We start from the raw sequence: 26,015 nt of genomic DNA on the forward strand, positions 1-26,015 counted from the left end.
TGGGGGATATATCAGGAGGGTCAGTATAGAGGATGTAGTGTGTAGAGGATATATCAGGAGGGTCAGTATAGAGGATGTAGTGTGTGGGGGATATATCAGGAGGGTCAGTATAGAGGATGTAGTGTGTAGAGGATATATCAGGAGGGTCAGTATATAGGATGTAGTGTGTGGAGGATATATCAGGAGGGTCAGTATATAGGATGTAGACTGTGGAGGATATATCAGGAGCGTCAGTATATAGGATGTAGTGTGTGGAGGATATATCAGGAGGTACAGTATATAGGATGTAGTGTGTGGGGGGTATATCAGGAGGGTCAGTATAGAGGATAAAGTGTGTGGGGGATATATCAGGAGGGTCAGTATAGAGGATGTAGTGTGTAGAGGATATATCAGGAGGTACAGTATATAGGATGTAGTGTGTGGGGGGTATATCAGGTGGGTCAGTAAAGAGGATGTAGTGTGTAGAGGATTAATCAGGAGGTACAGTATATAGGATGTAGTGTGTGGGGGATATATCAGGAGGGTTAGTATGGAGGATGCAGTGTGTAGAGGATATATCAGGAGGGTCAGTATATAGGATGTAGTGTGTGGAGGATTAATCAGGAGGTACAGTATATAGGATGTAGTGTGTGGGGGATATATCAGGAGGGTTAGTATGGAGGATGCAGTGTGTAGAGGATATATCAGGAGGGTCAGTATAGAGGATGTAGTGTGTAGAGGATATATCAGGAGGGTCAGTATATAGGATGTAGTGTGTGGAGGATATATCAGAGGGGTCAGTATATAGGATGTGGTGTGGAGGATATATCAGGAGGGTCAGTATATAGGATACAGTGTGGAGGATATATCAGGAGGGTGAGTATATAGGATGTAGAGTGTGGAGGATATATCAGGAGGGTCAGTATATAGGATGTAGTGGGTGGAGGATATATCAAGAGGGTTCAGTAAATAGGATGTAATGTGTGGAGGATATATCAGGAGGTACAGTATATTGGATGTAGTGTGTGGGGGATATATCAGGAGGGTCAGTATATAGGATGTAGTGTCTGGAGGATATATCAGGAGGGTCAGTATATAGGATGTAGTGTGTGGAGGATATATCAGGAGGGTCAGTATATAGGATGTAGTGTCTGGAGGATATATCAGGAGGGTCAGTATATAGGATGTAGTGTCTGGTGAATATATCAGGAGGGTCAGTATATAGGATGTGGTGTGTGGATATATCAGGAGGGTCAGTATATAGGATGTAGTGTATGGAGGATATATCAGGAGGGTCAGTATATAGGATGTAGTGCGTGGGGGATATATCAGGAGTGTCAGTATAGAGGATGTAGTGTGTAGAGGATATATCAGGAGGGTCAGAACATAGGATGTAGTGCGTGGAGGATATATCAGACGGGTCAGTATATAGGATGTAGTGTGTGGAGGATATATCAGGAGGTCAGTATATAGTTTGTATTGTGTGGAGGATATATCAGGAGGGTCAGTATATAGAATGTAGTGTGGAGAATATATCAGGAGGGTCAGTATATAGGATTTAGTGTGTGGAGGATATATCAGGAGGGTCAGTTTATAGTTTGTAGTGTGGAGGATATATGAGGAGGGTCAGTATATAGGATGTAGTGTGTGGAGGATATATGAGGAGGGTCAGTATATAGGATGTAGTGTATGGAGGATATATCAGGAGGTCAGTATATAGGATGTAGTGTGTGGAGGATGTATCAGGAGGGTCAGTATATAGGATGTAGTGTCTGGAGGATATATCAGGAGGGTCAGTATATAGGATGTAGTGTGTGGAGGATACATCACGAGAGTCAGTATATAGGATGTAGTGCGTGGGGGATATATCAGGAGGTACAGTATATAGGATGTATTGTGTGGGGGATATATCAGGAGGGTCAGTATAGAGGATGTAGTGTGTAGAGGATATATCAGGAGGTACAGTATATAGGATGTATTGTGTGGGGGATATATCAGGAGGGTCAGTATATAGGATGTAGTGTGTGGAGGATATATCAGGAGGTACAGTATATAGGATGTAGTGTGTGGGGGATATATCAGGAGGGTCAGTATATAGGATGTAGTGTGTGGAGGATATATCAGGAGGGTCAGTATATAGGATGTAGTGTGGAGGATATATCAGGAGGGTCCGTATATAGGATGTAGAGTGTGGAGGATATATCAGGAGCGTCAGTATATAGGATGTAGTGTGTGGAGTATATATCAGGAGGTACAGTATATAGGATGTAGTGTGTGGGGGATATATCAGGAGGGTCAGTATAGAGGATGTAGTGTGTGGAGGATATATCAGGAGGGTCAGTATATAGGATGTAGTGTGTGGGGGATATATCAGGAGGGTCAGTATATAGGATGTAGTGTGTGGAGGATATATCAGAGGGGTCAGTATATAGGATGTAGTGTGTGGAGGATATATCAGGAGGGTCAGTATATAGGATACAGTGTGGAGGATATATCAGGAGGGTAAATATATAGGATACAGTGTGGAGGATATATCAGGAGGGTAAATATATAGGATGTAGAGTGTGGTGGATATATCAGGAGGGTCAGTATATTGGATGTAGTGTGTGGAGGATATATCAGGAGGGTCAGTATATAGGATGTAGTGTGTGGAGGATATGTCAGGAGGGTCAGTATATAGGATGTAATGTGTGGAGGATATATCAGGAGGTACAGTATATTGGATGTAGTGTGTGGGGGATATATCAGGAGGGTTAGTATATAGGATGTAGTGTGTGGGGGATATATCAGGAGGGTCAGTATATATGATGTAGTGTGTGGAGGATATATCAGAGGGGTCAGTATATTGGATGTAGTGTGTGGAGGATATATCAGGAGGGTCAGTATATAGGATGTAGTGCGGAGGATATATCAGGAGGGTCAGTATATAGGATGTAGTGTGTAGAGGACATATCAGGGGGGTCAGTATATAGGATGTAGTGTGTGGAGGATATACCAGGAGGGTCAGTATATAGGATGTAGCGTGTGGACGATATATCAAGAGGGTCACTATATAGGATGTAGTGTGAAGGATATATCAGGAGGGTCAGTATATAGGATGTAGTGTGGAGGATATATCAGGAGGGTCAGTATATAGGACGCAGTGTGTGAGGATATATCAGGAGGGTCAGTATATAGGTTGTAGTGTGTGGAGGATATATTTCAGAAGGGTAAGTATATAGTATGTAGTGTGAAGGATATATCAGGAGGGTCAGTATATAGGATGTAGTGTGGAGGATATATCAGGAGGGTCACTATATAGGATGTAGTGTGGAGGATATATCAGGAGAGTCAGTATATAGGATGTAGTGTGTGAGGATATATCAGGAGGGTCAGTATATAGGATGTAGTGTGGAGGATATATCAGGACGGTCAGTATATAGGATGTAGTGTGGAGGATATATCAGGAGGGTCAGTATATAGGATGCAGTGTGTGAGGATATATCAGGAGGGTCAGTATATAGGTTGCAGTGTGTGGAGGATATATCAGGAGGTCAGTATATAGGATGTAGTGTGTGGAGGACATATCAGGAGGGTCAGTATAGAGGATGTAGTGTGGAGAGGATATATCAGGAGGGTCAGTATATAGGATGTAGTGTGTGGAGGATATATCAGGAGGGTGTATATATAGGATGTAGTGTGTGGAGGATATATCAGGAGGGTAAATATATAGGATGTAGTGTGTGGAGGATATATCAGGAGGGTCAGTATATAGGATGTAGTGTGGAGGATATATCAGGAGGGTCAGTATATAGGATTTAGTGTGGAGGATATATCAGGAGGGTCAGTATATAGGATGTAGTGTGTGGAGGATATGTCAGGAGGGTCAGTATATAGGATGTAGTGTGTGGAGGAGATATCAGGAGGGTCAGTATACAGGATGTAGTGTGTGGAGGATATATCAGGAGGTACAGTATATTGGATGTAGTGTGTGGGGGATATATCAGGAGGGTCAGTATATAGGATGTAGTGTGTGGAGGATATATCAGGAGGGTCAGTATATAGGATGTAGTGTGTGGAGGATATATCAGAGGGGTCAGTATATTGGATGTAGTGTGTGGAGGATATATCAGAAGGGTAAGTATATAGGATGTAGTGTGAAGGATATATCAGGAGGGTCAGTATATAGGATGTAGTGCGGAGGATATATCAGGAGGGTCAGTATATAGGATGTAGTGTGTGGAGGATATATCAGGGGGGTCAGTATATAGGATGTAGTGTGAGGAGGATATATCAGGAGGGTCGGTATATAGGATGCAGTGTGAGGAGGATATATCAGGAGGGTCGGTATATAGGATGTAGTGTGTAGAGGATATATCAGGAGGGTCAGTATATAGGATGTAGTGTGTGGGGGATATATCAGGAGGGTCAGTATATAGGATGTAGAGTGTGGAGGATATATCAGGAGGGTCACTATATAGGATGTAGTGTGGAGGATATACCAGGAGAGTCAGTATATAGGATGTAGTGTGTGAGGATATATCAGGAGGGTCAGTATATAGAATATAGCGTGTGGAGGATATATCAGGATGGTCACTATATAGGATGTAGTGTGGAGGATATATCAGGAGAGTCAGTATATAGGATGTAGTGTGTGAGGATATATCAGGAGGGTCAGTATATAGGATGTAGCGTTTGGAGGATATATCAAGAGGGTCACTATATAGGATGTAGTGTGGAGGATATATCAGGAGGGTCAGTATATAGGACGCAGTGTGTGAGGATATATCAGGAGGGTCAGTATATAGGTTGTAGTGTGTGGAGGATATATTTCAGAAGGGTAAGTATATAGGATGTAGTGTGAAGGATATATCAGGAGGGTCAGTATATAGGATGTAGTGTGTGGAGGATATATCAGGAGGGTTAATATATAGGATGTAGTGTGTGGAGGATATATCAGGAGGGTGAATATATAGGATGTAGTGTGTGGAGGATATATCAGGAGGGTGAATATACAGGATGTAGTGTGTGCAGGATATATCAGCAGGTACAGTATATAGGATGTAGTGTGTGGGGGATATATCAGGAGGTACAGTATATACGATGTAGTGTGTGGGGGATATATCAGGAGGGTCAGTATATAGGATGTAGTGTGGAGGATATATCAGGAGGGTCAGTATATAGGATGTAGAGTGTGGAGGATATATCAGGAGCGTCAGTATATAGGATGTAGTGTGTGTGGGGGATATATCAGGAGGGTCAGTATAGAGGATGTAGTGTGTGGAGGATATATCAGGAGGGTCAGTATATAGGATGTAGTGTGTAGAGGATATATCAGGAGGGTCAGTATATAGGATGTAGTGTGTGGAGGATATATCAGAGGGGTCAGTATATAGGATATAGTGCGTGGAGGATATATCAGGAGGGTCAGTATATAGGATGTAGTGTGTGGAGGATATATCAGGAGGGTCAGTATATAGGATACAGTGTGGAGGATATATCAGGAGGGTCAGTATATAGGATACAGTGTGGAGGATATATCAGGAGGGTAAATATATAGGATGTAGAGTGTGGTGGATATATCAGGAGGGTCAGTATATAGGATGTAGTGTGTGGAGGATATATCAGGAGGGTCAGTATATAGGATGTAGTGTGTGGAGGATATATCAGGAGGGTCAGTATATAGGATGTAGTGTGTGGAGGATATATCAGGAGGTACAGTATATTGGATGTAGTGTGTGGGGGATATATCAGGAGGGTTAGTATATAGGATGTAGTGTGTGGAGGATATATCTGGAAGGTCAGTATAGAGGATGTAGTGTGGAGAGGATATATCAGGAGGGTCAGTATATATGATGTAGTGTGTGGAGGATATATCAGGAGGGTGAATATATAGGATGTAGTGTGTGGAGGATATATCAGGAGGGTAAATATATAGGATGTAGTGTGTGGAGGATATATCAGGAGGGTCAGTATATAGGATGTAGTGTGGAGGATATATCAGGAGGGTCAGTATATAGGATTTAGTGTGTAGGATATATCAGGAGGGTCAGTATATAGGATGTAGTGTGTGGAGGATATGTCAGGAGGGTCAGTATATAGGATGTAGTGTGTGGAGGAGATATCAGGAGGGTCAGTATACAGGATGTAGTGTGTGGAAGATATATCAGGAGGTACAGTATATTGGATGTAGTGTGTGGGGGATATATCAGGAGGGTCAGTATATAGGATGTAGTGTGTGGAGGATATATCAGGAGGGTCAGTATATAGGATGTAGTGTGTGGAGGATATATCAGAGGGCTCAGTATATTGGATGTAGTGTGTGGAGGATATATCAGAAGGGTAAGTATATAGGATGTAGTGTGAAGGATATATCAGGAGGGTCAGTATATAGGATGTAGTGCGGAGGATATATCAGGAGGGTCAGTATATAGGATGTAGTGTGTGGAGGATATATCAGGAGGGTCAGTATATAGGATGTAGTGTGGAGGATATATCAGGAGAGTCAGTATATAGAATGTAGTGTGTGAGGATATATCAGGAGGGTCAGTATATAGAATATAGCGTGTGGAGGATATATCAGGAGGGTCACTATATAGGATGTAGTGTGGAGGATATATCAGGAGAGTCAGTATATAGGATGTAGTGTGTGAGGATATATCAGGAGGGTCAGTATATAGGATGTAGCGTTTGGAGGATATATCAAGAGGGTCACTATATAGGATGTAGTGTGGAGGATATATCAGGAGGGTCAGTATATAGGACGCAGTGTGTGAGGATATATCAGGAGGGTCAGTATATAGGTTGTAGTGTGTGGAGGATATATTTCAGAAGGGTAAGTATATAGGATGTAGTGTGAAGGATATATCAGGAGGGTCAGTATATAGGATGTAGTGTGTGGAGGATATATCAGGAGGGTGAATATATAGGATGTAGTGTGTGGAGGATATATCAGGAGGGTGAATATATAGGATGTAGTGTGTGGAGGATATATCAGGAGGGTCAGTATATAGGATGTAGTGTGTGCAGGATATATCAGCAGGTACAGTATATAGGATGTAGTGTGTGGGGGATATATCAGGAGGTACAGTATATAGGATGTAGTGTGTGGGGGATATATCAGGAGGGTCAGTATATAGGATGTAGTGTGTGGAGGATATATCAGGACGGTCAGTATATAGGATGTAGTGTGGAGGATATATCAGGAGGGTCAGTATATAGGATGTAGAGTGTGGAGGATATATCAGGAGCGTCAGTATATAGGATGTAGTGTGTGGAGTATATATCAGGAGGTACAGTATATAGGATGTAGTGTGTGGGGGATATATCAGGAGGGTCAGTATAGAGGATGTAGTGTGTGGAGGATATATCAGGAGGGTCAGTATATAGGATGTAGTGTGTGGAGGATATATCAGGAGGGTCAGTATATAGGATGTAGTGTGTAGAGGATATATCAGGAGGGTCAGTATATAGGATGTAGTGTGTGGAGGATATATCAGAGGGGTCAGTATATAGGATGTAGTGCGTGGAGGATATATCAGGAGGGTCAGTATATAGGATGTAGTGTGGAGGATATATCAGGAGGGTCAGTATATAGGATACAGTGTGGAGGATATATCAGGAGGGTAAATATATAGGATGTAGAGTGTGGTGGATATATCAGGAGGGTCAGTATATAGGATGTAGTGTGTGGAGGATATATCAGGAGGGTCAGTATATAGGATGTAGTGTGTGCAGGATATATCAGCAGGTACAGTATATAGGATGTAGTGTGTGGGGGATATATCAGGAGGTACAGTATATAGGATGTAGTGTGTGGAGGATATTTCAGGAGGGTCAGTATATAGGATACAGTGTGGAGGATATATCAGGAGGGTCAGTATATAGGATACAGTGTGGAGGATATATCAGGAGGGTAAATATATAGGATGTAGAGTGTGGTGGATATATCAGGAGGGTCAGTATATAGGATGTAGTGTGTGGAGGATATATCAGGAGGGTCAGTATATAGGATGTAGTGTGTGGAGGATATATCAGGAGGGTCAGTATATAGGATGTAGTGTGTGGAGGATATATCAGGAGGTACAGTATATTGGATGTAGTGTGTGGGGGATATATCAGGAGGGTTAGTATATAGGATGTAGTGTGTGGAGGATATATCAGGAGGGTCAGTATATAGGATGTAGTGTGTGGAGGATATATCAGAGGGGTCAGTATATTGGATGTAGTGTGTGGAGGATATATCAGGAGGGTCAGTATATAGGATGTAGTGCGGAGGATATATCAGGAGGGTCAGTATATAGGATGTAGTGTGTGGAGGATATATCAGGAGGGTCAGTATATAGGATATAGAGTGTGGATGATATATCAGGAGGGTCACTATATAGGATGTAGTGTGGAGGATATATCAGGAGAGTCAGTATATAGAATGTAGTGTGTGAGGATATATCAGGAGGGTCAGTATATAGAATATAGCGTGTGGAGGATATATCAGGAGGGTCACTATATAGGATGTAGTGTGGAGGATATATCAGGAGAGTCAGTATATAGGATGTAGTGTGCGAGGATATATCAGGAGCGTCAGTATATAGGATGTAGCGTTTGGAGGATATATCAAGAGGGTCACTATATAGGATGTAGTGTGGAGGATATATCAGGAGGGTCAGTATATAGGATGTAGTGTGGAGGATATATCAGGAGGGTCAGTATATAGGACGCAGTGTGTGAGGATATATCAGGAGGGTCAGTATATAGGTTGTAGTGTGTGGAGGATATATTTCAGAAGGGTAAGTATATAGGATGTAGTGTGAAGGATATATCAGGAGGGTCAGTATATAGGATGTAGTGTGGAGGATATATCAGGAGGGTCAGTATATAGGATGTAGTGTGTGGAGGATATATCAGGAGGGTGAATATATAGGATGTAGTGTGTGGAGGATATATCAGGAGGGTGAATATATAGGATGTAGTGTGTGGAGGATATATCAGGAGGGTCAGTATATAGGATGTAGTGTTTGCAGGATATATCAGCAGGTACAGTATATAGGATGTAGTGTGTGGGGGATATATCAGGAGGTACAGTATATAGGATGTAGTGTGTGGGGGATATATCAGGAGGGTCAGTCTATAGGATGTAGTGTGTGGGGGATATATCAGAAGGGTCAGTATATAGGATGTAGTGTGTGGGGGATATATCAGGAGGGTCAGTATATAGGATGTAATGTGGAGGATATATCAGGAGGGTCAGTATATAGGATGTAGTGTGGAGGATATATCAGGAGGGTCAGTATATAGGATGTAGAGTGTGGAGGATATATCTGGAGCGTCAGTATATAGGATGTAGTGTGTGGAGTATATATCAGGAGGTACAGTATATAGGATGTAGTGTGTGGGGGATATATCAGGAGGGTCAGTATAGAGGATGTAGTGTGTGGAGGATATATCAGGAGGGTCAGTATATAGGATGTAGTGTGTGGAGGATATATCAGGAGGTACAGTATATTGGATGTAGTGTGTGGGGGATATATCAGGAGGGTTAGTATATAGGATGTAGTGTCTGGAGGATATATCAGGAGGGTCAGTATATAGGATGTAGTGTGTGGAGGATATATCAGAGGGGTCAGTATATTGGATGTAGTGTGTGGAGGATATATCAGGAGGGTCAGTATATAGGATGTAGTGCGGAGGATATATCAGGAGGGTCAGTATATAGGATGTAGTGTGTGGAGGATATATCAGGAGGGTCAGTATATAGGATATAGAGTGTGGATGATATATCAGGATGGTCACTATATAGGATGTAGTGTGGAGGATATATCAGGAGAATCAGTATATAGAATGTAGTGTGTGAGGATATATCAGGAGGGTCAGTATATAGAATATAGTGTGTGGAGGATATATCAGGAGGGTCAGTATATAGGATGTAGTGTGGAGGATATATCAGGAGAGTCAGTATATAGGATGTAGTGTGCGAGGATATATCAGGAGCGTCAGTATATAGGATGTAGCGTTTGGAGGATATATCAAGAGGGTCACTATATAGGATGTAGTGTGGAGGATATATCAGGAGGGTCAGTATATAGGATGTAGTGTGGAGGATATATCAGGAGGGTCAGTATATAGGACGCAGTGTGTGAGGATATATCAGGAGGGTCAGTATATAGGTTGTAGTGTGTGGAGGATATATTTCAGAAGGGTAAGTATATAGGATGTAGTGTGAAGGATATATCAGGAGGGTCAGTATATAGGATGTAGTGTGGAGGATATATCAGGAGGGTCAGTATATAGGATGTAGTGTGTGGAGGATATATCAGGAGGGTGAATATATAGGATGTAGTGTGTGGAGGATATATCAGGAGGGTGAATATATGGGATGTAGTGTGTGGAGGATATATCAGGAGGGTCAGTATATAGGATGTAGTGTTTGCAGGATATATCAGCAGGTACAGTATATAGGATGTAGTGTGTGGGGGATATATCAGAGGCGTCAGTATATAGGATGTAGTGTGTGGGGGATATATCAGGAGGGTCAGTCTATAGGATGTAGTGTGTGGGGGATATATCAGGAGGGTCAGTATATAGGATGTAGTGTGGTGGGGATATATCAGGAGGGTCAGTATATAGGATGTAATGTGGAGGATATATCAGGAGGGTCAGTATATAGGATGTAGTGTGGAGGATATATCAGGAGGGTCAGTATATAGGATGTAGTGTGGAGGATATATCAGGAGGGTCAGTATATAGGATACAGTGTGGAGGATATATCAGGAGGGTAAATATATAGGATGTAGAGTGTGGTGGATATATCAGGAGGGTCAGTATATAGGATGTAGTGTGTGGAGGTTATATCAGGAGGGTCAGTATATAGGATGTAGTGTGTGGAGGATATATCAGGAGGGTCAGTATATAGGATACAGTGTGGAGGATATATCAGGAGGGTCAGTATATAGGATACAGTGTGGAGGATATATCAGGAGGGTAAATATATAGGATGTAGAGTGTGGTGGATATATCAGGAGGGTCAGTATATAGGATGTAGTGTGTGGAGGATATATCAGGAGGGTCAGTATATAGGATGTAGTGTGTGGAGGATATGTCAGGAGGGTCAGTATATAGGATGTAATGTGTGGAGGATATATCAGGAGGGTCAGTATATAGGATGTAGTGTGTGGAGGATATATCAGAAGGGTCAGTATATAGGATGTAGTGTGTGGAGGATATATCAGGAGGGTCAGTATATAGGATGTAGTGTGTGGAGGATATATCAGGAGGGTCAGTATATAGGATGTAGTGTGTGGAGGATATATCAGGAGAGTCAGTATATTGGATGTAGTGTGTGGGGGATATATCAGGAGGGTTAGTATATAGGATGTAGTGTGTGGAGGATATATCAGGAGGGTCAGTATATAGGATGTAGTGTGTGGAGGATATATCAGAGGGGTCAGTATATTGGATGTAGTGTGTGGAGGATATATCAGAAGGGTCAGTATATAGGATGTAGTGCGGAGGATATATCAGGAGGGTCAGTATATAGGATGTAGTGCGGAGGATATATCAGGAGGGTCAGTATATAGTATGTAGTGTGTGGAGGATATATCAGGAGGGTCATTATATAGGATGTAGTGTGTAGAGGATATATCAGGAGGGTCAGTATACAGGATGTAGTGTGTGGAGGATATATCAGGAGGGTCACTATATAGGATGTAGTGTGGAGGATATATCAGGAGAGTCAGTATATAGGATGTAGTGTGTGAGGATAAATCAGGAGGGTCAGTATATAGGTTGTAGCGTGTGGAGGATATATCAGGAGGGTCACTATATAGGATGTAGTGTGGAGGATATATCAGGAGAGTCAGTATATAGGATGTAGAGTGTGGTGGATATATCAGGAGGGTCAGTATATAGGATGTAGTGTGTGGAGGATATATCAGGAGGGTCAGTATATAGGTTGTAGTGTGTGGAGGATATATTTCAGAAGGGTAAGTATATAGTATGTAGTGTGAAGGATATATCAGGAGGGTCAGTATATAGGATGTAGTGTGGAGGGTATATCAGGAGGGTCACTATATAGGATGTAGTGTGGAGGATATATCAGGAGAGTCAGTATATAGGATGTAGTGTGTGAGGATATATCAGGAGGGTCAGTATATAGGATGTAGTGTGGAGGATATATCAGGAGGGTCAGTATATAGGATGTAGTGTGATGGATATATCAGGAGGGTCAGTATATAGGATGCAGTGTGTGAGGATATATCAGGAGGGTCAGTATATAGGTTGCAGTGTGTGGAGGATATATCAGGAGCGTCAGTATATAGGATGTAGTGTGTGGAGGACATATCAGGAGGGTTAGTATATAGGATGTAGTGTGTGGAGGATATATCAGGAGGGTCAGTATAGAGGATGTAGTGTGGAGAGGATATATCAGGAGGGTGAATATATAGGATGTAGTGTGGAGGATATATCAGGAGAGTCAGTATATAGGATGTAGTGTGTGAGGATAAATCAGGAGGGTCAGTATATAGGTTGTAGCGTGTGGAGGATATATCAGGAGGGTCAGTATATAGGATGTAGTGTGGAGGATATATCAGGAGAGTCAGTATATAGGATGTTGTGTGTGAGGATATATCAGGAGCGTCAGTATATAGGATGTAGCGTGTGGAGGATATATCAGGAGGGTCACTATATAGGATGTAGTGTGGAGGATATATCAGGAGAGTCAGTATATAGGATGTAGTGTGTGAGGATATATCAGGAGCGTCAGTATATAGGATGTAGCGTGTGGACGATATATCAAGAGGGTCACTATATAGGATGTAGTGTGAAGGATATATCAGGAGGGTCAGTATATAGGATGTAGTGTGGAGGATATATCAGGAGGGTCAGTATATAGGACGCAGTGTGTGAGGATATATCAGGAGGGTCAGTATATAGGTTGTAGTGTGTGGAGGATATATTTCAGAAGGGTAAGTATATAGTATGTAGTGTGAAGGATATATCAGGAGGGTCAGTATATAGGATGTAGTGTGGAGGGTATATCAGGAGGGTCACTATATAGGATGTAGTGTGGAGGATATATCAGTAGAGTCAGTATATAGGATGTAGTGTGTGAGGATATATCAGGAGGGTCAGTATATAGGATGTAGTGTGGAGGATATATCAGGAGGGTCAGTATATAGGATGTAGTGTGATGGATATATCAGGAGGGTGAATATATAGGATGTAGTGTGTGGAGGATATATCAGGAGGGTAAATATATAGGATGTAGTGTGTGGAGGATATATCAGGAGGGTCAGTATATAGGTTGTAGTGTGTGGAGGATATATTTCAGAAGGGTAAGTATATAGTATGTAGTGTGAAGGATATATCAGGAGGGTCAGTATATAGGATGTAGTGTGGAGTGTATATCAGGAGGGTCACTATATAGGATGTAGTGTGGAGGATATATCAGGAGAGTCAGTATATAGGATGTAGTGTGTGAGGATATATCAGGAGGGTCAGTATATAGGATGTAGTGTGGAGGATATATCAGGAGGGTCAGTATATAGGATGTAGTGTGATGGATATATCAGGAGGGTCAGTATATAGGATGCAGTGTGTGAGGATATATCAGGAGGGTCAGTATATAGGTTGCAGTGTGTGGAGGATATATCAGGAGCGTCAGTATATAGGATGTAGTGTGTGGAGGACATATCAGGAGGGTTAGTATATAGGATGTAGTGTGTGGAGGATATATCAGGAGGGTCAGTATAGAGGATGTAGTGTGGAGAGGATATATCAGGAGGGTCAGTATATAGGATGTAGTGTGTGGAGGATATATCAGGAGGGTGAATATATAGGATGTAGTGTGGAGGATATATCAGGAGAGTCAGTATATAGGATGTAGTGTGTGAGGATAAATCAGGAGGGTCAGTATATAGGTTGTAGCGTGTGGAGGATATATCAGGAGGGTCACTATATAGGATGTAGTGTGGAGGATATATCAGGAGAGTCAGTATATAGGATGTAGTGTGTGAGGATATATCAGGAGCGTCAGTATATAGGATGTAGCGTGTGGAGGATATATCAGGAGGGTCACTATATAGGATGTAGTGTGGAGGATATATCAGGAGAGTCAGTATATAGGATGTAGTGTGTGAGGATATATCAGGAGCGTCAGTATATAGGATGTAGCGTGTGGACGATATATCAAGAGGGTCACTATATAGGATGTAGTGTGAAGGATATATCAGGAGGGTCAGTATATAGGATGTAGTGTGGAGGATATATCAGGAGGGTCAGTATATAGGACGCAGTGTGTGAGGATATATCAGGAGGGTCAGTATATAGGTTGTAGTGTGTGGAGGATATATTTCAGAAGGGTAAGTATATAGTATGTAGTGTGAAGGATATATCAGGAGGGTCAGTATATAGGATGTAGTGTGGAGGGTATATCAGGAGGGTCACTATATAGGATGTAGTGTGGAGGATATATCAGGAGAGTCAGTATATAGGATGTAGTGTGTGAGGATATATCAGGAGGGTCAGTATATAGGATGTAGTGTGGAGGATATATCAGGAGGGTCAGTATATAGGATGTAGTGTGATGGATATATCAGGAGGGTCAGTATATACGATGCAGTGTGTGAGGATATATCAGGAGGGTCAGTATATAGGTTGCAGTGTGTGGAGGATATATCAGGAGCGTCAGTATATAGGATGTAGTGTGTGGAGGACATATCAGGAGGGTTAGTATATAGGATGTAGTGTGTGGAGGATATATCAGGAGGGTCAGTATAGAGGATGTAGTGTGGAGAGGATATATCAGGAGGGTCAGTATATAGGATGTAGTATGTAGAGGATATATCAGGAGGGTGAATATATAGGATGTAGTGTGTGGAGGATATATCAGGAGGGTAAATATATAGGATGTAGTGTGTGGAGGATATATCAGGAGGGTCAGTATATAGGATGTAGTGTGGAGGATATATCAGGAGGGTCAGTATATAGGATGTAGTGTGGAGGATATATCAGGAGGGTCAGTATATAGGATGTAGTGTGTGGAGGATATGTCAGGAGGGTCAGTATATAGGATGTAATGTGTGGAGGATATATCAGGAGGTACAGTATATTGGATGTAGTGTGTGGGGGATATATCAGGAGGGTCAGTATATAGGATGTTGTGTGTGGAGGATATATCAGGAGGGTCAGTATATAGGATGTAGTGTGTGGAGGATATATCAGAGGGGTCAGTATATTGGATGTAGTGTGTGGAGGATTTATCAGAAGGGTAAGTATATAGGATGTAGTGTGAAGGATATATCAAGAGGGTCAGTATATAGGATGTAGTGCGGAGGATATATCAGGAGGGTCAGTATATAGGATGTAGTGTGTGGAGGATATATCAGGAAGGTCAGTATATAGGATGTAGCGTGTGGAGGATATATCAGGAGGGTCACTATATAGGATGTAGAGTGGAGGATATATCAGGAGAGTCAGTATATAGGATGTAGTGTGTGAGGATATATCAGGAGGGTCAGTATATAGGATGTAGCGTTTGGAGGATATATCAAGAGGGTCACTATATAGGATGTAGTGTGGAGGATATATCAGGAGGGTCAGTATATAGCATGTAGTGTGGAGGATATATCTGGAGGGTCAGTATATAGGACGCAGTGTGTGAGGATATATCAGGAGGGTCAGTATATGGGTTGTAGTGTGTGGAGGATATATTTCAGAAGGGTAAGTATATAGGATGTAGTGTGAAGGATATATCAGGAGGGTCAGTATATAGGATGTAGTGTGGAGGATATATCAGGACGGTCAGTATATAGGATGTAGTGTGTGGAGGATATATCAAGAGGGTGAATATATAGGATGTAGTGTGTGGAGGATATATCAGGAGGGTGAATATATAGGATGTAGTGTGTGGAGGATATATCAGGAGGGTCACTATATAGGATGTAGTGTGTGCAGGATATATCAGCAGGGTCAGTATAGAGGATGTAGTGTGTGGTGGATATATCAGGAGGGTCAGTATATAGGATGTAGTGTGTGTAGGATATATCAGAGGGGTCAGTATATAGGATGTAGTGTGTGAAGGATATATCAGGAGGGTCAGTATACAGGATGTAGTGTGTGGAGGATATATCAGGAGGGTCAGTATATAGGATGTAGTGTGGAGGATATATCAGTAGGGTGAGTACATAGGATGTAGAGTGTGGAGGATATATCAGGATGGTCAGTATATAGGATGTAATGTGTGGAGGATACATCAGGAGGGTCAGTATATAGGATGTAGTGTGTGGAGGATATATCAGGAGGGTCAGTATATAGGATGTAATGTGTGGAGGATACATCAGGAGGGTCAGTATATAGGATGTAGTGTGAAGAGGATATATCAGGGGCTCAGTATATAGGATGTAGTGTGTAGAGGATATATCAGGGGCTCAGTATATAGGATGTTGTGTGGAGGATATATCAGGAGGTACAGTATATAGGATGTAGTGTGTGTAGGATATATCAGAGGGGTCCGTATATAGGATGTAGTGTGTGGAGGATATATCAGGTGTGTCAGTATATAGGAGGTAGTGTGTGGAGGATATATCAGGAGGGTCAGTATATAGGATGTAGTGTGTGGAGGATATATCAGGAGGGTCAGTATATAGGATGTAGTGTGTGGAGGATATATCAGGAGGGTCAGTATATAGGATGTAGTGTGTGAAGGATATATCAGGAAGGTCAGTATATAGGATTTAGTGTGTAGAGGATATATCAGGAGGGTCAGTTTATAGGATGTTGTGTGGGGAGGATATATCAGGAGGGTCAGTATATAGGATGTAGTGTGGAGGATATATCAGGAGGGTGAGTATATAGGATGTAGTGTGTGGGGATATATCAGGAGGGTCAGTATATAGGATGTAGTGTGGAGGATATATCAGAAGGGTCAGTATATAGGATGTAGTGTGTAGAGGATATATCAGGAAGGTCAGTATATAGGATTTAGTGTGTGGAGGATATATCAGGGAAGGTCTGTATATAGGATGTAGTGTGTGGAGGATACCTCAGGAGGGTCAGTATATAGGATGTAGTGTGTGGAGGATATGTCAGTCGGGTCAGTATACAGGATGTAGTGTGTGGACGATATATCAGGGGGGTCAGTATATAGGATGTAGTGTGTGGAGGATATATATGGAGGGTTAGTATATAGGATGTAGTGTGTAGAGGATATATCGGGAGGGTCAGTATACAGGATGTAGTGTGTGGAGGATACATCAGGAGCGTCAGTATATAGGATGTAGTGTGGAGGATATATCAGGAGGGTCAGTATACAGGATGTAGTGTGTGGAGGATACATCAGGGGGGTCAGTATATAGGATGTAGTGTGGAGGATATATCAGGAGGGTCAGTATACAGGATGTAGTGTGTGGAGGATATATCAGGAGGGTCAGTATATAGGATGTAGTGTTTTGGATGAGATATACAGGAGGGTAAGTAGGGATGATGTAGTGTGCGGAAGATACATGTTGCATGTATATATAATAATAAACCTCCTGATCCAGGCGCATTTAGAAATTCATACTTTAGGACTACTTCAAAATCTGTAGTGAAATCTAGACAGAAGGAAATACTGCGGTTACCATACTGATTATTTCCAGGAATATAGTGATAATGTAACACACTGTAAATTAACCACACTTAGGCCAGTAATAGGTGCCAGATAAAGGCCCATTTAAACACAACGATTATTGCTCAAAATTCGCTCAAAAGCCGTCTTTTGAGCGATAATCGTTGTGTGTAGCTGCACTGACATCGCACAGTTTTCGTTATCCTGTCACTCATCGTTGTCTGTCAGCGTGCTGACGATGATCCCCATCAGGGATTCACAGCAGGATACAGCTGATAACATTGTTTCTGCTCTCTGATAACGGGCTGGGTATGAAGAACAGAGCGGTGCAGCTCTGTTCTTCATACCTGGCACAGAGCGCTGGGCTGTATAACAGCCGGGTGCTCCCTGCAGAAAACATCGGGATGCAGAAGACAAGCACAGACACCACGCTTGTCTTCTGCATCCTCCGCTCCGGGTGCTCGGCTGTTTAACAGCCAGGCGCTCGGAGCAGAGAACAGCTGTATGCAGAAAACAAGCGGGGACACCCTGTTTGCCTTCTGCATCCTCCTCTCAGAATGCTCGGCTGTATAACAGCTGGGCGTTCAGAGCGGGGGAACAGCTGTATGCAGAAGACAAGCAGGGACACCCGCTTTATATAGTGTGCGGAGGATACATTTTGCATATATATATATTTATATATACACATATATATTAAAATAAACCACCTGATGTAGGCCAATTTTGTGATTCACTCATTGGGATTACTTTAAAATCTGTAGTGAAATCTAGACAGAAGTAAATACTGCGGTTACCATACTGATTATTTCCAGGAATATAGTGATAATCTAACACACTGTAAATCAACAACACTGACACCATTAATAGGTGCCAGATAAAGGCCCATTTAGACATAACGATTATCGCTCAAAATTCGCTCAAAAGCCGTCTTTTGAGCGATAATCGTTGTGTGTAGCTGCACTGACATCGTACAGTTTTCGTTATCCTGTTGCTCATCGTTGTCTTTCATCGTGCTGACGATGAGCCTCATCTGGGATTCACAGCGGGATACAGCTGATACCATTGTTTAAGCTGTATCCTGCTCTCTGATAACGGGTTGAGTATGAAGAACAGAGCGGTGCAGCTCTGTTCTTCATACCTGGCACAGAGCGCTTGGCTGTATAACAGCCGGGTGCTCCCTGCAGAAAACATTGGGATGCAGAAGACAAGCAGAGACTCCCTGCTTGTCTTCTGCATCCTCCGGAGCACAAGGTGATCGCTCATCTTGAGCTCATCTTGAGCAATCATCTTGCGCTGTAAATGACACAACGATGATCGCTCAAAAGTCACTTGAGCGACATCTTTTGAGCGATTATCGTTGTGTCTAAATGGGCCTTAACATGAGCGCCTTGAGCTGACATATTTGCTGAGAACAAACAGACAGAATATGCATGGGTTAATGTTAATTGCTTATATGCTAATAAGTTAAATGCTAAATAGATGGATATGAATACAAGTTGCAAGTAATGCAGATTTGGAACTTTTTGTTGATGGTTGTATCATGAAAATGGACAAGCAAAACCGGCTAGTCAGCAGTAACCATCAATGAGGTAACTCTACAACAACCACTCTGTCCTGGGAAATCTGCTCAGGAAGCAGAGCTGATGGCGCTCGCTGAAACATGTAAACTGGCTGTAGGTAAGACTGCTAATTTCTATATTGCCTCAAGGTTCGCATTTGGAATCACACACGATTTTGCACCTTTGTGGCACTGGAGTAATTTTATGGGGTGCTTGGATAAGCCAATCCAGAATGCCGAGGAAGTGTTTTGTTGCACAAGGTGTTAGCTTTTTCTGCACCAGTGGCTATAATCAAAGTCCAAGCTCATACCAAACAGACAATTCCTGAGGATCTAGGGAACTGGAGAGCAGACGCAGCAGCCCAACACCCTTGAATGAGATAGCGGCTGTTAACCTAGTTGCACCCGGGGCGAGTGTGGATATTTTTCTGTTGATTAAATTGCAGTTTCAGGCCACAAAGGGAGAAAAGGAGGAGTGGGAAAAAAGAACAGAACGCTGATAGGGTCCGGAGAAAGAGGAAGTTCCTGTGCCTTCCCTGCTCTACACCATGATGTCACACCTGAACCATGGGCCACCCCATGAATACAAGGAGGTAATGTGTGGTATCGTGTCTTCTGTTCAACACTGCTGCAATTTGTACATAATATGTGCCCTTCACAACTCAGGCCAATTGGTCAAGGCAGCTTCTCGCTGCAAGCCCCGGCCAGACTATCCATTTCAGCGACTCAAGATTGACTAAATACATAGGTAGGTGTTTTAGAGCTTAGGTTGGTTTTGCATAGACCTCTTCTCATATTATCTATAGGCCTGGCTTTTAAAATAAAATAAGTGAAAATGTCAATGCCAAGACTACGGTTAAGAAATTGCTGAACAAAGTAATTTTTACAAATAGTGTACCAGGAGTCATAAAAAATAATAGGTACACATTTAATTAGCTCTCTACTCAGTCAGAACCCTGCCTAATCATAACACTAAGTTGAGTCTCTATGAAGTTTTGTTTAGTAGGGCCCCTGTAACAGGCCTATACTTTCTCCGGGCTCAGCATTAGGACCGCACCTCTCACATGATTGCCTTATATAAGGAGTTAACTGTCACTCATAAATGCGTATTTTCCTCAATTCCAGATCCACACTCAAAACGGAGATTGGATAGTTTGCTTTCAGGTGACTCGGTTGTCCCCCTGGACATATCACGAAAAGTTTGGAACCAAAATTTGATGGAGCATACCATATGTTTCTGACAACCTCCACTTCTGTAAAGCTGGTAGGGAAACAGAATTGGGTCCACCACAGCAGTTGTATAAAGATCTTCACCCCAGAGAAAGAATCATTTTAGCAGCAAGAGCTAGATCTTCAGCAAGCCGCACCAGACCTAGCTAGGGAGCAGCGGAAAAGAATGTGGTTGTCACGGTGGCGCCGCTGCTCCTTTCCACGACTCTGGTGTGGTTCTTCAAAGGGCAATTGTCAATTTTGTGATTCCAGTCTGTATACAGGCCAGGGCCTGTACCGGACACAAAAAAATATAAAAATTAGAAAAATAAAACAAAACATTTCTTTCCCCTGAAGTGAAGGACCTTTCTTGCAATTCTAGGTTGTCTTTCTCTTGTTATCTGACTAAGGCTGCCTGCAATTGAACAGATTTGCATTGCAGAATCCACGGTCGGCGTCCGCACCGTGGATCAGCAGCAAATACTGTTCATAGCATGCGAAGGGAAAACTCTTCTTCCTGCACACTCCTGGCTGACGTTCTGGGACGTTCCTGACCCACATCACAAGCCTCTCACTAGCCACAAACCTACTACACACTGATAAGGGGCAAACACCCCAAAATAGATGTCTGTATATGGTATTCTGGCTTGGAATTCAATTCCCAGTCATTGTTATAAGGCTTGTACAAAGAATCTAACGTTGACTTGCAGGAAAACTGCCTTCCAATAGGTGGCGCTGCAGAGGTATTATTACATCTTTAAGTCATACCTCAGTTACAAAACCACCGAGAGGGGATGGCAACGACATAAGAAAAGGAGGAATGCTAATGAAAACGAGATCCACGAACCACTGAATTTCAGGAAGAACTAAATAGTAAAGACGAACTTGTGTTAAATATATCATCTAGGCCGCTGACAGTGAGTGAAACATCTGTGCCGTCAAAGGGTTTATCCTTCTGCCCTACTAATGAGATTGATTGGTTCCAGCTTGACATAGATCTAGTGAGATTTTTCAGAAATTTGCGCCTGAAGGCTAGGTTTTTGGGTGAATTGACTGTGTGTGCGACTGGTGCGCAGTCCAACCTGGTGAGGGTTTTTCCTTGATGCTGGTTGGACTGCCCAACAGGAGTCATTTCCAACCGCCCAATCACAGTGTGGAGTACATTGATTTTGTCAGAAAAGATGTTTGAAAAATTCGAACATTGCACCAAACAAAACCATGAAAAAGGATAACTTGAATCGAGATGAGAGAGCAGCCCTGACGTCATTAGCTAACGATAGAAATATTGTAATTAAACCAGCCTATAAGGGGGAGGGGTTGCCATCATGGATGAGAGTACATACTCCGCTGAAGTTATGATACAACTTAATGACCCAAATGTTCATAAGAGACTTAACTCGGATCCGACAACTAGATTTCAAACTAGTTTGAGGATTTTGTTTAATGAGCCTCTCGTTGATGGGATCATAGATGAGGGCCTTTTGAGATAGTTGGATATAGAATACCCTAGGATTCCTACTATGTACATCCTTCTAAAAATCCATAAGGATTTAATAAATTCACCCAGGAGAGCTATCATCCCCGGGTGGGATTCACTATTCAGCCATATCTCTATCTTTCTCGACAAAATACTGAGGACCTATGCAGTCAATGCGACATTGTATATTCGACACACGAGCCATTTCCTGAATACTATTACTGATTGTAAGGTTGCCGAATCTATGATATTGGTGGCTTTATACACTCTATCAAACACTTTATACGTCTATCAAACATTCTTCAGGCCTTGAAGCCGTTGACCATTTTCTCTGTGACTCTGATATGTCCTCGGGGTGCGTCGCCTTTGCCCTGTCACTGCTGAAGTACATTCTCATCAATAACTATCTTGTTTTTAGTGGGGTTTACTACCAGCAGCGACAGGGTACGGCGATGGGATCTAACGTGGCACCCACATATGCAAATATTTTCATGCAGCAGTTCGAAGAACATCATATATACACTTCTGGGTTTCATCGCAGCATCAAATGTTGGCTTCGATATATAGACGACATCTTTGTTGTGTGGGTTGGCTCTGAAAATGATCTCCATTTGTTTAGGGATTTCCTTAACGGCATTGACCCAAATTTACAATTTTCTCTAACCTACTCTCATAATAATCTACAATTTTTAGACATAATGGCTATTAAACATCTGTGTAAGCTTTCCATATCAGGAGGGTCAGTATATAGGATGTAGTGCGGAGGATATATCAGGAGGGTCAGTATATAGGATGTAGTGTGTGGAGGATATATCAGGAGGGTCAGTATATAGGATGTAGTGTGTTGAGGATATATCAGGAGGGTCAGTATATAGGATGTAGTGTGTGGGGGATATATCAGGAGGATCAGTATATAGGATGTAGTGTGCGAAGGATATATCAGGAGGATCAGTATATAGGATGTAGTGTGTGGAGGATATGTCAGGAGGGTCAGTATATAGGATGTAGTGTGTGGGGGATATATCAGGAGGGTCAGTATATAGGATGTAGTGTGTGGAGGATATATCAGGAGGGTCAGTATATCGGATGTAGTGTGTAGAGCATATAGATGGAGGGTCAGTATATAGGATGTAGTGTGTGGAGGATATATCAGGAGGGTCAGTATATAGGATGTAGTGTGTGGAGGATATATCAGGAGGGTCAGTATATAGGATGTAGTGTGTGGAGGATATATATCAGGAGGGTCAGTATATAGGATGTAGTGTGAAGGAAATATCAGGATGGTGAGTATATAGGATGTAGTGTGGAGGATATATCAGGAGGGTCAGTATATAGGATGTAGTGTGTGGAGGATATATCAGGAGGGTCAGTATATAGGATGTAGTGTGTGGAGGATATATCAGGAGGGTCAGTTTATAGGATGTAGTGTGTGGAGGATATATCAGGAGGGTCAGTATATAGGGTGTACTGTGTGGAGGATATATCAGGAGGGTCAGTATATAGGATGTAGTGTGTGGAGGATATATCAGGAGGGTCAGTATATAGGATGTAGTGTGAATGATATATTAGGAGGGTCAGTATATAGGATGTAGTGTGTGGGGGATATATCAGGAGGGTCAGTATATAGGATGCAGTGTGTGGAGGATATATCAGGAGGGTCAGTATATAGGATGTAGTGTGTGGAGGATATATCAGAAGGGTCAGGATATAAGATGTAGTGTAGAGGATATATCAGGAGGGTCAGTATATAGGATGTAGTGTGGGGAGGATATATCAGGAGGGTCAGTATATAGGATGTAGTGTGAAGGAAATATCAGGATGGTGAGTATATAGGATGTAGTGTGTGGAGTATATATCAGGAGGGTCAGTATATAGTATGTAGTGTGTGGAGGATATATCAGGAGGGTCAGTTTATAGGATGTAGTGTGTGGAGGATATATCAGGAGGGTCAGTATATAGGATGTAGTGTGAATGATATATCAGGAGGGTCAGTATATAGGATGTAGTGTGTGGAGGATATATCAGGAGGGTCAGTATATAGGATGTAGTGTGAATGATATATTAGGAGGGTCAGTATATAGGATGTAGTGTGTGGAGGATATATCAGGAGGGTCAGTATATAGGATGCAGTGTGTGGAGGATATATCAGGAGGGTGAGTATATAGGATGTAGTGTGTGGAGGATATATCAGAAGGGTCAGGATATAAGATGTAGTGTGTGGAGGATATATCAGGAGGGTCAGTATATAGGATGTAGTGTGGGGAGGATATATCAGGAGGGTAAGTATATAGGATGTAGTGTGTGGGGGATATATCAGGAGGGTCAGTATAGAGGATGTAGTGTGTAGAGGATATATCAGGAGGGTCAGTATATAGGATGTAGTGTGTGGAGGATATATCAGGAGGGTCAGTATATAGGATGTAGTGTGTAGAGGATATATCAGGAGGGTCAGTATATAGGATGTAGTGTGTGGAGGATATATCAGGAGGGTCAGTATACAGGATGTAGTGTGTGCAGGATATATCAGGAGGGTCAGTATATAGGATGTAGTGTATGGGGGGATATATCAGGAGGGTCAGTATATAGGATGTAGTGCCTGGAGGATATATCAGGAGGGTTAGTATATAGGATGCAGTGTGTGGAGGACATATCAGGAGGGTCAGTATATAGGATGTAGTGTGTGGAGGATATATCGGGAGGGTCAGCATATAAGATGTAGTGTGTGGAGGATATATCTGGAGGGTCAGTATATAGACTGTAGTGTGTGGAGGATATATCGGGAGGGTCAGTATATAGGATGTAGTGTGTGGGGGATATATCAGGAGGGTCAGTATATAGGATGTAGTGTGTGGGGGATACATCAGGAGGGTCAGTATATAGGATGTAGTGTTTTGGATGAGATATACAGGAAGGTAAGTAGGGATGATGTAGTGTGCGGAGGATACATGTTGCATATATATATATATATATATAAATAAACCTCCTGATCCAGGCCCAACTCCTAATGGACGTATTGCGATTACTTTAAAATCTGTAGTGAAATCTAGACAGAAGGAAATACTGCGGTTACCATGCTGATTATTTTCAGGAATATAGTGATGATGTAACACACTGTAAATTAACAACACTGACGCCAGTAATAGGTGCCAGATAAAGGCCCATTCAGACAACGATTATTGCTCAAAATTCGCTCAAAGCCGTCTTTTGAGCGATAATCGTTGTGTGTAGCTGCACTGACATCGTACAGTTTTCGTTATCCTGTCGCTCATCGTTGTCTTACAGCGTGCTGACGATGAGCCTCATCAGGGATTCACAGCGGGATACAGCTGATACCATTGTTTCAGCTGTATCCTGCTCTCTGATAACGGGTTGAGTATGAAGAACAAAGCGGTGCAGCTCTGCTCTACATACCTGGCACGGAGCGCTTGGCTGTATAACAGCCGGGGCGCTCGGAGCAGAGAACAGCTGTATGCAGAAGACAAGCAGAGACACCCTGCTTGTCTTCTGCATCCTCTGTTTTGGGTGCTCGGCTGTTTAACAGCGGGTGAACAGCAGGATGCAGAAGACAAGCGGGGACTCCTCCGCTAGCATCTTGAGCTCATCTTGAGCAATCATCTTGCGCTGTAAATGACACAACAATGATCGCTCAAAAGTCACTTGAGCGACATCTTTTGAGCGATTATCGTTGTGTCTAAATGGGCCTTAACATGAGCGCCTTGAGCTGACATATTTGCTGAGAACAAACAGACAGAATATGCATGGGTTAATGTTAATTGCTTATATGCTAATAAGTTAAATGCTAAATAGATGGATATGAATACAAGTTGCAAGTAATGCAGATTTGGAACTTTTGGTGATGGTTATATCATGAAAATGGACAAGCAAAACCGGCTAGTCAGCAGTAACCAACAATGAGGTAACTCTACAACAACCACTCTGTCCTGGGAAATCTGCTCAGGAAGCAGAGCTGATGGCGCTCGCTGAAACATGTAAACTGGCTGTAGACTATTAATTTCTATATTGCCTCAAGGTTCGCATTTGGAATCACACACGATTTTGCACCTTTGTGGCACTGGAGAAATTTCATGGGGTGCTTGGATAAGCCAATCCAGAATGCCGAGGAAGTGTTTTTGTTGCACAAGGTGTTAGCTTTTTCTGCACCAGTGGCTATAATCAAAGTCCAAGCTCATACCACACAGACAATTCCTGAG

At 42.4% G+C, this 26,015-nt stretch overlaps 1 protein-coding gene across 4 annotated transcripts in view; it reads right to left on the reverse strand.

Annotated features, from left to right (window-relative positions):
• The window catches only part of LOC136626390 (alpha-2-macroglobulin-like protein 1), a 209,018-nt gene that overhangs the window by 76,290 nt on the left and 106,713 nt on the right, over positions 1 to 26,015 (reverse strand). For 2 of the 4 annotated variants that reach the window (XR_010792651.1, XM_066601391.1), the window contains exon 19: positions 17,484 to 17,546. The exons of 1 other annotated variant lie outside the window; for it this stretch is intronic. Coding sequence is in view for 2 of the 3 variants with exons in the window: in XM_066601391.1 (XP_066457488.1) it covers positions 17,484 to 17,546 (63 nt within the window). In the remaining variant the exon portion in view is untranslated. Of the gene's footprint in view, positions 1 to 17,483; positions 17,547 to 24,784; positions 24,848 to 26,015 lie in introns of all 4 variants that reach the window. One more of the 4 variants, XM_066601392.1, reaches the window with a different exon arrangement.

The sequence above is a fragment of the Eleutherodactylus coqui genome, chromosome 4 (genome assembly GCF_035609145.1).
Source record: "Eleutherodactylus coqui strain aEleCoq1 chromosome 4, aEleCoq1.hap1, whole genome shotgun sequence".
NCBI classification, from domain to species: domain Eukaryota; kingdom Metazoa; phylum Chordata; class Amphibia; order Anura; family Eleutherodactylidae; genus Eleutherodactylus; species Eleutherodactylus coqui.